The sequence below is a fragment of the Photinus pyralis genome, unplaced genomic scaffold, assembly GCF_008802855.1.
Source record: "Photinus pyralis isolate 1611_PpyrPB1 unplaced genomic scaffold, Ppyr1.3 Ppyr1.4_LG7, whole genome shotgun sequence".
NCBI lineage: Eukaryota > Metazoa > Arthropoda > Insecta > Coleoptera > Lampyridae > Photinus > Photinus pyralis.
In genome coordinates, this window is record NW_022170738.1 from 16,978,446 (window position 1) to 16,992,771 (window position 14,326).

Consider the following 14,326-nt stretch of genomic DNA (forward strand, 5'->3'; position numbering starts at 1 on the left):
ACTAAAATGTTCCTGTCGAAAGAAATAATAAGTTTTGTGTACCTATTTGAGAAAATAAACTGTTACAAAAGCAGAAAATTTACGAATTACGCAACACACACACATTCCGATTTAGGAGAGTCTTTTTCGTTTACAAATGATTACCAAAATGTCACAAAAATGCCAATAACATGCAAAAGCAGTTCGATTTTACCGAATAGCCATCAGATTATAACCCCAACTGAGCATACAACAAGCACAAATTAACGTGTTACATAATTTTGGTAAATGCAGGGGTAAATGTTTTTCAACAGAAGTTTACGTTTTCAAACGTGGTTGAACGTAAATCCATTTTATATCGCAAAAACGTGATTTAACGAGAAACTTATTTTCAAATAAGATAAAATGAAAACTGAAACCATTACATGGTTTAATAATAACTTGATCTGGGAAATACTTTGCACTACATCAAGCGGGGTGTCTGGTTTCCATCAGGTTTACCGTCAATGTTTGCGCAATTTAAATTACACTTGTGAAGAGTTTCTGGAACGAATCGCTCGTCTTACTCGCACAGAAATTAAATGAAGAGTGCACCCTTAAGTAATTAAATTACTCTTATAAGTAGTTACCGTTTAATAAATAGATCAAGGAGTATTAAGCGAACGCTTCTCACGCACAAGTTCGTCAAATTGCCAGATGGCGTGCTTTAGGCATACTGAACGATTGTTTCCGGGTAAATTTAGAATAAAAGATCAAAATACGATCGACTTGTGTTTTGATCTCAATTTTCGTCGCAGCTCTTGCATTGATTCTTTCAAGACGAGCTAAGTTTGCTCTATTTTTTCACGCACCATGGTGTCAGCAAGATGGCGAGGAAGGGAGATTAACTCTCAGAACCTCAATAAATAATTCTAAATCCTAAAAGACCCGTAAGATTGAAAGGTTCCATCCTGTATATGTAACGATGCACACATTTTCGAGCACTGACTACCGCGCAACTTTTTTTTAGTAAGTATGAAAATGACGTTAACCTTTTGTTTGAAATCGTTTACGTTTTTGGTGTAAATGTTTGCCCAATTTATGTTTATATTTCGATTACATGGTCTTGGTTTAATTTATAAATTTTGATCATTCCTTTAAACATGTGGAAATTATCGAATTGTTTGAAGTTTGATTTGTGTATGGACTTGTTATTTGTAAACTAACACTTCTCGCCTTGAAGATTGTGGTAAATAACTGTAACCACGTTAGTTACGACACCTTATGCCGGGACCGTTCTTGACTTTCTAGTGTAGGCTGGCAACACACAACCACGGCCGATTTTTATCTGTTCCATGGGCGGAACTCTGCTAATACAAAAACTTTTCCGTTTAGAATCTATGTGTGATATGAGTTGCGATTCACTAATTTCCACATGTTCCATAGTTTCAAACGTTGAATTTGCCCTCCGAAGCGTTGCTTTTAACAAAAGTGAAAACTCTGCAATAAAAATTGCACCAAAAATGAGTCACTTGTATAGCTATCTTTCTTTGTTACCAGTTCTTTTTTGTAATTTACGTTTAACCTATCTTTGTATTGTGTTTTGTGATTTGTTATTGATATTTATCATACTTTTTATTATACCTGAATCGCAATCTCCGTTTAAAACACTCAAATGCGTGCGAAAAAAGGCCTTTAAAACACACGTGCTTTAAAGTTGCTAGGTAATGATACTTCAAGTATGACTTTTGAAACTGTCATCTGGGGTTGAAACAAAAAATTCTCTTAGGTCGCTTTCTGTAAATGCAGAACATTGCTTTGGCTTGTACCTATCCTTTGTTAAAGCTTCCACAAACGCGCTCAATTTAGGATATGCTTCCAAACCTGTTCCACTTTTTAGTCGCAGCAATGTTTGAAGTTTTGAATGAATGCACCAAAAGATAGAAGATTTAAATACCTTTCACATTTCCTTCATATATGCCAACATTATCGATGCATTTAAGACTTTATTCGTAAGTAACTTCCTATTCATCCATGGAAACAACTTTTCATATTCTCTATAATAGGCTTTACTGGATTGGAATTTTACACCTACCAACGTTTGTTTAGATTTTACAACAAGGATTTAATGGGCGGTGTACTATCTTTTTCAACGCAAAATTTTATTCACAAAGACGATGATTTTTATAAGCAAACATCAAGTGACATTTCCATGGCAATTGTGAAATTACGAAAACCCAGCCCACTTAATTAGACAAGTAACGTCAATATGATTTCATTGTCTTTCCTATTTTTAAATTATACTGCAGGTATAATACAAAATACTATAAGATACACGTGTATAATTGGTCTTTAAAGCACTTGCAACGTTAAAGGCACTCCGCTTTGCGTCGTGCCCTTAAACTCGTTGCGCGTGCTTTAAAGACTGGATTATACACTTGTATCTTAATTTATACTTATTATATTATTTGGCAATCAATTGCGATAAATTATCTTATACATTGACAACACAGTTTCACTATTGTTTATTCGAGATGATTGATATTCAAAATACGAAGTATAGTAATGTGCCATTACATTGTTTTATTTTGTGTTCCTTCCCTACCGTACTCAGGCAATAGCGTTATTTACAGCAAACGTTAAGGGGGCTATGCCTTAGATGTTTGATCACGTGACACTTTTCTACTTCAAATTTAAACGGGATCTGTTTAGTTTTGGAGGGAATAGCAATTCCGGTGGTCATTTTTAAACGTTGCCGGGTTGATTTTATTTCCGTATCATTGTGGTGTGCATCGCACCTGGGTACATTACTAGACGCTGCTGGGCTGATAATAGTCCGGTAGTTGATCCGGAGGTTGCTCACTCTATTGCAGCGAGATGTTTTACACGTCAAGTAGAGAGGATCAGTTCTCGCTTCCATACAGGTTGCGCTAATGAAGGACCCAAAAAACACTTGAGCAAAAACGTCACGACTGTACGGATGATTTTCATGCATAAAGATTTGGCAAGCTCTCTAAGGAATCTGAATCTGAACCATTAGGAAGGTAGCTTCAGGTGAAATATGCCCTACAAATATTGTGTGATCGGGTGATCCATGAATCCACGAAAATAGGAGAGTGCGACTGTTAAAAGAGAGAGGAACTCTCAGTGGAACCATAGACAAGGTTAGTATTGTTATGTAAAGAACGTCATGTCATGTAGATGTTATTTCAGTCTAGATACCAAAAATAATATCGGGACACCTTGTACATTGTGTAGTCACGTAGTTTTTGTTTTATCAATTTTGTAATTTATTCAATTTAGATAAGGTGTAAGACACATTTGGAAGTTTCCGATAAGGAGTTTTATCACGCACGTGTTTTTATCGCTGTTTAACGATGTTTGCGTTATTTCGGAGTAAGTAGGGGAGGCGGGAAGCGTTCCTTCGAAGCTGTGATTATCTAATCTGATTGTGATTGGCGGTTGATCTGAACATTTTTGAGGAAGGAGTTTATTTGATGGTCGAAGTAGTGTTTTTTTAAATGCTGGAGGCAACGAGTAAACCGGACTGATGCTAGTTTTCGCGACTGTAAAAAAGCATGTTCATCTGTTTACGCTTAATTACGAGCAGTCTGTCTTATTTGTTTTGTTCAAGACGCAGTTCGTCGATTTCGAAATAAAGTGTGCAGAAGAAGTTAATCGATCTTAGTAGAAGATTTGAGTTATCGTCAAGTGAAGTAGTAAAGGTTTGTGGAAAGTTTATAAAACGGTTTATCTGTATTCTGAAAAAGTTAGTTCGAGTGTGAATAAACAAAGCAGTTAAGTTTCTACCGTCGGAGCAGCCGCCGAAAATTATCCATCTTATATTTCAGGCCAGTTCGGGTCATTATGTTTAGAAGTAATAAATGCAAAAAATCTAAACACATCATTATGGCCAGACGCCAACGAGGAACGTTTTTGCAATTTAAAATGGAAAGGATGTTTTGTTTTGAATTAGCTGGACAGGTGTAGTGACCGGGAAGAGTTACATCAGAAACGGCTTTCGTTCGAGGAAAGGTACCTTGAAATGAAAGTGTCTTGTACAAAGAAAAAACGTTTTAATGGTTAAAAACACAGGTTACTGGGGGAAGGGAAGGGGATATTCGGAACATCATTCACAGGTGGACGAAGAAGTCAAAACGTGATTTTTTTAAGAGATATTAATGGAGATCAGTTTGTAGCAGTTTATTTCTCAAGTACGCACTTATTAATTGATTGACGCTCACTGTTTTGTTTGTTTGAGAACCACTCTAACATTTAAAATACTGTCATTCTGTTGTATTGGTGGAGTCCTTCACGCTAGCTTAAAAGTGCATTCTATGCTTTTCTCTTCCGTTCTCATTCAATTACAGGCAGCGTGATAGACCACCCATAAGCGGAGTGTATTAATAGAAATCCATGTGGTTATAATTGCACCATATTTAAGTATTTGGCGTATTACTTTGGGATTTCTCGATGTCTCCGATCTGGAGGATATAATTTGGATTTATTAATACGCACGATGCGATTTGAGTGAATCGCATCTATAATCTCACCGCGTAAATAAGGAATTGAGTCATTCGGTCAACTTGAATTCAAATACCGAAGCTAGTAATTATTTGGATAATTCCTCTTCAAGGAACATTACTCCAAACATTGCAAGGACAACTTTTGTAAAAGCTTTAAACATCCTTATTCGTTCGTAATCATATGATTGTGGTTAATGTAGCTGTTAACATTGCTGTAATGGTGTAATCTTCGTCTGCAAAATTAATGGCGACCATCTTTGAGACTGTGATTAGTGGTGATGTTTATGGAAGAAAAATTGAACGTTTGAAAAAGACCATTCAGGTAAAATTACAGAACTAAGGGCGAACAAAAACTGCGCTGTTCCACTACAATTTTAGGGCCCACAGGGTTCGCCATTTTAAATCCAATATCGCAAACCGTAGACTAACCGCATATAGCATATTTAGCACCATGCGGCTTATATCAACGGTTTTTGAATTTAGTTTTTTCAACATTCTTGAAAAATACGTTCTTTCAGTAAATAAATTGCCGTTTATAAATCAAACGAGACAGACCCAGTATTTTCAGGGTTTGCATAAATAAAGTATAAACTTTAACAAATATGTACCGGCAAAATTAAAACAAGGTGCTCAGGAATTCATGTCAAACTTTTCAGTTTTGAACATAAAAAAAACTAATTTTTTTTTAAATAGAAACTATTTTTCTGCTCCCACTGAAACATTTTGTTTATATAATGGCGTAATACTTCAATTTTATTTTACTCTCTTTAGAAAGACTAGGGACATTTGTTTTGTTAAAGTGATCTCATTTAAATCCAGTCGGTGGGATAAGAAATTTGTTATCGCTGCGTAAGCTAATCTATGAAGATAAGCAGGTTTCGACGATAAGAAAACACAGGTGTTTACTTTCGAAGGCGCAAATTCAAGTAGAGGATGGGCGGAAACAGCTCTAGAAGAATGACTGAAATAGGAGAGACGGACATTAATCGTTGCTTGTTTAGTGGTAGATGTTAATCGTTGCTGTGTGGTAGCCGCTTATTGTCTTGGTGCACCATGCGGCTACTTTTTGTTCAAATATCACCTCAGAGGTCGCTAATGCCTCAGATGACGACGTGCAAAGTGCAAAAGCGAATGAACGAATGACTATAGGCAAATCAAGAACTGAAGATACTAGTAAAAGTACTGCCATGGCTGTACGTGGGAAATTGAGTTCTCGCACGTTTCCTTCTCTGACTAAGGTGTAAGGGAAAATTTAAAAATCATTTCTAAAATCACCATTAAACGTGACGAGCATCAGGGTAGACGCCCTTTCACAAAGATAGGCGAGACGCCGGGAGAATAATGTAATTTTATGTATACGCCCATTAATCTACGAGAGAAATTTATCATTTCGCAACATAAATCAACGTAGCAGTTAAATCGTGGCAGCTAGAGAACGGAATATAAAAATATAAAAAAAATATTTTACAATTAATGTAAATGTAATTAGCAATTAGCAAACTGTATGGAAAGCTCAATTCGACGGGATTAGTTCACAGTACAAGGATAGAGATTAACTAACGTTACCGATGTATTACGTATCTAAATTGGAAACTAATTCAGAATGTCAGAAGCATATGTTTCTTTTCTGCTGCAACATGTTTGTGTAATGATCGTGACGTGAAGCTTATCGGCAAACAAAGCGGTGGGTGAACGCGTGAACCTTCTCGGTCTGCTTCTTTTATAATCGCTAAACAACTGGAAAGTAACTTATTGGTTGTTGATAACAACTGTGGGGTAGTGACAAAAATATGCCCCTCCTACAATTTGTTTAGATTTCTTAATGAAGTTGTACGGAAGTGTAAGTGTATGCAGTTCATAAGCATAACTTCAATTTATGACTGGATAATTAGGAGAATCTAAACGACGAGTACCAACCAAAGTTATAACAGTGGGGTAGATTTTGTTGGATAGCTAACAGTTGTGATCACGTATTCCGCTGGTTAGGCAACCCAGCCCACCTCACAGTAAAAACGATGAAGACACACGGCGTGTATTTTCAGCGCCGACTATTCGATGGTGCTTCAATTGATCTGTGTAAGTTTCTTTGGAATGAATTATAATTAATCAATTTATTTCAATAGCATTTTCCAGTCAAAAGTAACTGAAGACAAATGAGAAATATGACTGCAATGCTACTGCGCTTTCATTATGACAATGTATTCAGTGTGAGGGGAGCAACAATTATTTATTATTATAACCTAAAATGCGCAAACCGCGTATTAAAATAGTGAGAGACAGAAACTAAATAAGAACCCTTAATGTAGTATACCTTAATCTAGAACAACGACCATAAAATGTAATTCACTACAACGCAAAACCGCGTGGTAAACGTTGACATACTTTAATTGCAAACTTGGTAAATCAGGGGTTGGGGTTGATTACGTTTTCTGATCGATAATAGGGTTGTATTTGGATTATGTCTAAATTATGTCTCTCAATATCAAAAATAGTTTTTTATAGAAACCTCGCACAATTTATTGATATACCTACCTGATAATTATTACATTAGGGGTTGTGGTAGATTATGTTTTTTATTCGTTGTTGAAGGTTAGTGTAGAGAAGGTTAAGGGATCGTACGTGGTTTTTACTTAAATTGTATCAACATTTTGTTACATGGTTTGCACACTTTTGCATACGTATGACTGACTTCACGGGAGTCAATACTGTATCGTAAATTTAATTACGTGCTTTATTTATTACCATTAACTAACAGTAGATTTATCACAGTCTTGAAATGAATTGATTTCTAACAGTTAAAATATTCTTTATAACTTACAATTACATAATTTATAACAGCACGAGCAATATATTTCTTCGGCGTTGAAATTGGAACTGCCCAGAAACGAAATTCGATTTGCTTATGTAGCAGTGTAGTGTTTTTGAGTGCTGCAGAATGCATCCGAATCTTCTAGAAGGTTCTCGAACAACCACGTCATACTTATCGGCACATCCGCGATTACATCACATTCAACCTTTATTAATCAGTGCATTATACTTTCTAGTTGGCGATTATTAGGTAAGGCTTTCTTTTCTCGAGACCTACGTCAAAAGTTATAGGGCTAGTTAATGACCATGTGTTTAGTGGCTCAATTTCTTCATAGACGCCTTACGAGTATAACATTGTAGTACATGGGTTGATAAATATCAAGGAGGGCTAACACTTCAGACTGCATGGCATTCCAATGAAAGGTCTCGACGATAGAAATGGTTTCATCAGCGAACTCACCCCTCTACGCGAATATCTCATAAACGGAGTATCAAAGAGAGAATAGATGCAACTCATCGGTCGGCGGGATTCAAACTTAAAATGCGATTTCTAAAGAACTAAGTGTCGGAAAAGGAAAGAAAAGGGAGAGTGGAGGGTAGAGACGCAATGCATCCGTCCATAGGGTGAAATCGTGAAACGCAAATGTCTCGAAAACGGGGCGTCGCAAGAAAATACTTACAAAGGGAAAATTGACAGTGGAGACGCGGTCAAAACTTCTGATACCTTGAGAATGGAGTGTCTAAAAAGGTATTCACTTTGAATTATTGTAGTATTGATATTATACGGTTTCTATGCCCATAAATTCTCATAATGTTTATATGTCAAGCTCAGATAAAATTAAGTTATGTGAAAAGCAAGAAAGAGAAAAAAAAAACTGACGTTTCGAGCGTATCTAATACATTAATGTGGTATGAAAAAAGTTGATGTTTCGGTTATAAATGAGGTAGATGGGGCAGTGGGTCAATCGTCATGTTGGAACACAGTACTTGCAAGGTAATTTCTTTTTATTTAACATTAATTAATTGAATTGAATACATAATAATTTGCGCGCAGTCTTTATAAATCACGAAACCTGTGCGTGCTCTAATTTCCTTAAAATGAATGCATCTCTCACCAAGGGGACAGCCATTGGGGAAGTAATGTAGCCACCTTCGAAACAGAAAATAGTCCCTTCCAGAAGCGCTCTTGCGGTCATACCGTTAGAAAATTATAGTTGAGAAGTCTATTTTATTTTAATTATCTTCGAAAAATGCATGATTTCCAAATTTAATTGAAAAACTGGACAACGTTTTTGCGCTTTTCTTTGCGAATCCCATCGGACTGGGCCATAAAGCACTTGCATAATACAGATGCTCTGGTTTTTATTTTTGATTTACACAAACTTTAGAGAAACTTTGGGATAAACATGGCTATAGGACTAATGAACGGTTTTTGAATTGATTTTTCAACATTCTTGAAAAATACGTCCCCTCAGTAAATAAATTTCCACTTATAAATCAAACGAGACTGACCCAGTATTTTCAGGGTTTGCATAAATAAAGTATAAACTTTAACAAATATGTACCGTCTGTTAACAAAATTAAAACAGAGCGCCAAGCAATTCATGTCGAACTTTTCAGTTTTGAAAATGAAAGAACTATATTTTTTTAAATAGAAACTATTTTCTGCTCCCACTGAAACATTCTGTTTAAATAATCGCGTAATACTTTGATTTTATTTTACTGTTCATTGAGACTAGGGACATTTGGACACTGTGTTGTTAAAGTGATCTCATTTAAATCCAGTCGTTGCGATAAGAAATTTGTTATCGCTGCGTAAGCTAGTCTATGAAGATAAGCAGGATTCATCCATAAGAAAACACAAGTATTTAATTTGGAAGGCGCAAATTCAAGTAGAGGATAGGCGAAAATAACTTCAGAAGAATGGCCGAAATAGGAGAGACGGACACTAATCGTTGCTTGTTTGGTGGTAGACATTAATCGTTGCTTTTTGGTAGCCGCTTATTGTCTTGGTGATTGGCAGTTTTGTCATATTTAAGCGCATTATTGCAAGGCAATCCGTCTTGTAGAAAAAAGTAAGTTGAGTGCTCTAAGAGATTTTTATTACACTGTTTAAAAGTGAACGTTCATTCGAGTCGAACTGAAGCGTTTGCCTACGCTTGCGTAAAATTTAGTAGGAGCGTTTCTGCGCTTATCGCTCATGTGAGACCCTTCTTTTAGTTTTCCCAGTACCCCTTATAGGGAGTTTTTTTCTATAATCAAAAAGCCAATATTACGTCCATAATCACAACGAACCTAGTGTTGTATAAATTCAACTGCAATCAATAAAGTGAAGTTCCGAAGCTCCGATTTAATGAAAATCGCAACTACGATCGGATATTTCGGTTTATTAACACTTTAAGGTAATTAAGATTTCTTTATTTAATTGTTTCAATCAATCGTTTGCTGCGTGGTATGTGTACTCTGACCCTGTGTGCCTAATTTTAATGCAGTCTTATTTTGTTTAATCTGTAAATGTTCTATGTTTATTCGAGCCCAAATTACGACCCAGGATGATTTGTTAATTAATTCTTTGGAATTGTGAAGTTGATCAAGGTAGTTGAGTTTTTTCAAACTTAATAAAATTAAAGCCTTATCGAGAGTTTTTGTTGCGACGGATGCTGAACATGCCCTGAAAAAATTATGACCATTTTCCATTGCAATTAACAATACTTACAGGGCATGGTGCTCTTTGTATATGATGTGATGTGTCCGTTTTCTATGTTTAACTCCTTATGTTAAACTTTAACACTATAAACCTTCTAACGTAGGTGAGGTGGTGGAAGTTCTTAATAAATTTGGTCGCGTTTTTACTACAATAGACTCTGCGATTACCTCTTAGAATTGTTACTTCACTTTTTTTTCATGTTGCTATTATGACGCACGACTTCTTACGTTACCTTATACTTTTATTATGCTACTATGGCACTCGAGATCTTTCGTTAGTACCTATATTTTACCTTCACCTGGATTAAAATTCATATGGGGGTAAAGTTAGTAAGAATAATTGCAATAGTAGGTATTTGTTCCACCACCTGTCGATTTAAAACGGTAAGTTTATCACTAGTCTCCCTTTAAATGACGAGTGCCATTTCAAATAGTTCAATAAATAATCATACATAATTATATAATACCTAGCAATTTCAAGAAAAATTAGAAAGACACGCACAAGACAAAAGTTTAGTGGCATTCATGAAGGGTGGACAGACAAATTCTTTAAGACATGATCACAAAAAGTTGTTAGTGGTAGAAAAATAGAAAGGTGTCCGAATCTCTTGTACAGGGTGAATGAGTGTACCGCCAGATGGCGATATAAGTTTAGTGTATTCTTTCCTTTGAGTAAAGAAAAGCTGCAAGCCACCTAAATACATGTGTAGAGATATGCTTTTATTATTAATTATTAAGAATACGGTTATGGAAATATACGGCGAGTTAAGTTGATATCTCCCTGTTTTGTGCGCCTTTCGTTTCGGAAAATATCAAAACTTTTCTTCATCGGCTCAGTTTAATACTAGAACATAAAGGTCAATGTGGACTTGTGCAAGACTGGTCCACTAGTTGAACTAGGTGTACATTTCAGTCGAAGTACTCGAAATATTCGTCGAAGTACCTTTCTAAGTAGTGCTCGACGGTGTTCGTGTATCGGTGTATGCGCATATCAAATGACTCTTTGTCCGCACCGGTGCAGTAGAGCTACGAGAACGGAGTCGAAATAGTCGAAGTACTTGACGAAGAAGTCGCACTAGGTGCATATATTTTAGTGAGGTGGACCAGTCTTGGATTTGTGCTCTGACAAATGCTCAGCCCTTTCAATTTTGAAAAAATGAAATATTTATATTGAACTCCTCTCATACTCCGAATGTTTTGTGAGTTTTTTGGGTTGGTGTGTATTATTATTTCTTTATTTTAGAGCATCTTTCCTTTCCGAGAAAAATACTTTGCCCACCTTTCTTAGGCATAATTTTTTTACACCTGTTTTTGTGCCGATTTGTGAGTTCACCTCTAAGTTCTATGACTTTTTCGTTTTGAACGTTATTATTGGGAAAACACCTGCAACAGTTCGCTTCATTTGAAAATTTGTGAAAATATTACCCCTGTCTAGCATCTCCCCTAAATTATACAGCTTTTTTTAAATTTGGTCCAATAAGAGTAGACGTTAAATTTTAATAATGTAGGAAGATTCTTCCCGAGGAAATTCTCCATGTTAACTAATTCGCTCTCGAAATATTCGCACCCAAGAAAACTCGCCCACGCTAATTTCGCCTGAGGAAGTTTTTCTCGGGGCGAATCTTCCTACAATCGAATGACACATAATCAAAATTTAACATCTTTTCTCGCGGTAATAAAAACTGGCAAAAACAGAGATCGAGCACCTGTTCTTTGCCAAAAGAACCTCTAGCTTTCAGAATCTACAAACTGGCCTGGAGGAAGCATTCACAGCTTTAAGCGGAAATAAGCCAATAGGGAAATGTCGCTGCGCGATCGGCGGGCCATCTCCGAAAACTGTTCTGTGGCTGGACCATTTCCACAGTCGTTACAGAACCACGAGGAAAATTCTCAACCGTATTTCAGTATTGACAACAAAATAATGAGAACATCCGTGACAGCAAAGCTGCCTTTCAAGCACTCCGCCACTGCAAAATCACTTCTAAGCTCCTTAAATGTCAAATGGCATCCTGTAGCGACAATGAAAAAACCGACAAACAAGTTAGAATCCCGATTTGTGGGCCAGAGCCGTCCCTCTCACTTGTAGTACTCACTGTAATAATAACTCAAGATACCCAGACAAAACACAAAGTCAAATCCGACTTGATTTCACATTGCCCCCATCGGAGAGGACCATCTGGGCGATCTATAAAATTTTGTACCGGGTTATCAAGGAAAAACCTGCGCTATTATTTCGAGAAAATTCGAGAAAATCTGCCCCCCCCCCTTCCCAGACTGCCGTAACGGCACGCACGTGTTCCATGGCCTACTACCTGCCGCCAGGTACCGAGCGCCGGATAATCCCGTGAGCGGTGGTCGGCGACAATCCGACTGTCCGCAGTCGGTCCGGCGTCGAATAGCTCCACCAAAAAGGCAAAGTAAACAGTTTTAAACCTGTAAGGTTGAACGAAATGGAAGATGTCACAGATCCTCCCAAAAAATATCTGGTTAATTTTAATCTAAAGAAACCAAAAAACTCACATCTTAAAGAAAAATGGTCTTATGAGCTTTTCATCAAACGCTCGTGATATTTTCTAGCAAACTCCTCTAAAGCTTTCTTGACTTTCTTTTGAAACATTCTGTAAACTCGATATTACAATTTCCTTTTCCCAAAATCTTTGAAAACTGTTGCATGTCTTGAAATATTGATTTTTTCAAATTTCCCGTGAAATGCTCTTGGTATTGTTATGTTTCTGTCAGTTGTAACTCTGTTCAAAGTTTTAAGAATCATGTCTTTTGCCTTTTGATTATTGAAGTCGGATCGCAGAAACGCAAGAAAATTTAGTAAGAGTACAAATATTACGATTGATATGCAACCAATTAGTGCCATAAATTGGTCAATTTAAAAAGCGGGTTGGTTCTATAGTTAAGGGCTAAGTGAATTATAAAAGAGAGTGCAAGAACAGAAGTTTAGGGTCAAAATTCTTTGCCGCAAAACAGCTATAATAAATTTATTTAGAAGAAGTACTGTAGTAATAGTCGAAATATAAAACTTCCTATTGGGAATTGAAGATTTGAATAATCCAGAGCTTTTTTTCTGACGCCTGCGACGTACTATTAATTAATTTGCGTTGTTTTTACGCGACAGTTTTAAATATGTCTTTTTGAAGAAGGGAAAGCAGTGTAAACATCTCAGGGTCAAAAAGCGCTAAGTGTTTTCCAGAGAGCAAACCTGTGGAAATTAGAAACGAGGCGTTAATAGCTCCATCCGCTTGAGGATAGCGACAATTACAATGATTAAAAGACACCATTGGGAAATATGAGCGAACTAAATTGTCTAGTTGTGCGCGCCATATCGAACGTTTATTAATTTTAAATTTGTTCATGTAAATTCAAAAAGAGTTTAGTGAAAAAGAGGCCTAAAAGCGAGTTACATAAACTCTCCAAAACAAATTGGAGTATGTATTTCTAAATCAGTATATTTTCAAACGTTGGTTCACTACACGTTATGTATTGACAAATAATGAGATATCAGTGAAGTATAAATCTTTCCTCTTTTAAACTATTTTTACCTGAGCTAGATACAAGTAAAAAAGTACAGAAAGGTACATTCCAAAAGTACATGAACCTAACAAAGACAAATCTACACCACGAACCTGAAAAAATCTTCAACTCTATGTAAAATACCAATACAAATTGGTAAACGTGCATTTTCAACATAAGGGATAGCGATTAGTAGGCGCTCCGTCTTAAAAATTCGACACTGAAGAATTGTGATGCAATAATGTTTTTTCCATTCTTATCACGCTGTACAAGGGCGTAATATATTGGCGCATACTGCCCCTGCTAACTTTTATTTTTTCCAGAAAACCTCTTATATAGTATCCTTGGGTAATTGCGCTGTAGCTGCTAGTTTCAAAAGCACATCTCTACTCCATTTGTAATCAGATAACAATGAACACATGGGCAACACACAGGAAAAGGAGAAACGAGAAAGAAAGCAACGATCACATAAACACAAAACAAAGTTATGACAATCACAACAATCACACTGTTATAAGTGCATGCACTAGATTATCTACAAAAATCCGAAAATCGTAAGACTATAATACGTTCTATATATGCGTATCTATAGGTGAACTATTGTGCAAAACAGTCCAAAAAATCTTTTTAGTACATACGATCGTTCCAAAATGCTTTCTGTCTCCTTGAATCTGTAAAATAGCATCAAAATGTCAAGATGTCCAAGTTAAAATATTTCTAATACAGTGTAGGTTTACATCAATTGCAAATCCCTTCTCTCACATTTGCGCGTATTAAATTACGGTGGATGAAACGAGAACGAAAAT

General features: G+C 36.3%; 1 protein-coding gene across 6 annotated transcripts in view; it reads right to left on the reverse strand.

Moving 5' to 3' along the window:
* LOC116176360 (cAMP-specific 3',5'-cyclic phosphodiesterase) overlaps positions 1-14,326 on the reverse strand; it is a 416,659-nt gene that overhangs the window by 172,647 nt on the left and 229,686 nt on the right. For 5 of the 6 annotated variants that reach the window (XM_031494887.1, XM_031494885.1, XM_031494883.1 and 2 more), the window contains exon 3: positions 14,159-14,191. The exons of the other annotated variant lie outside the window; for it this stretch is intronic. In XM_031494887.1, coding sequence (XP_031350747.1) covers positions 14,159-14,191 — 33 coding nt within the window. The remainder of the gene's footprint in view (positions 1-14,158; positions 14,192-14,326) is intronic. 6 annotated transcript variants of the gene reach the window in all.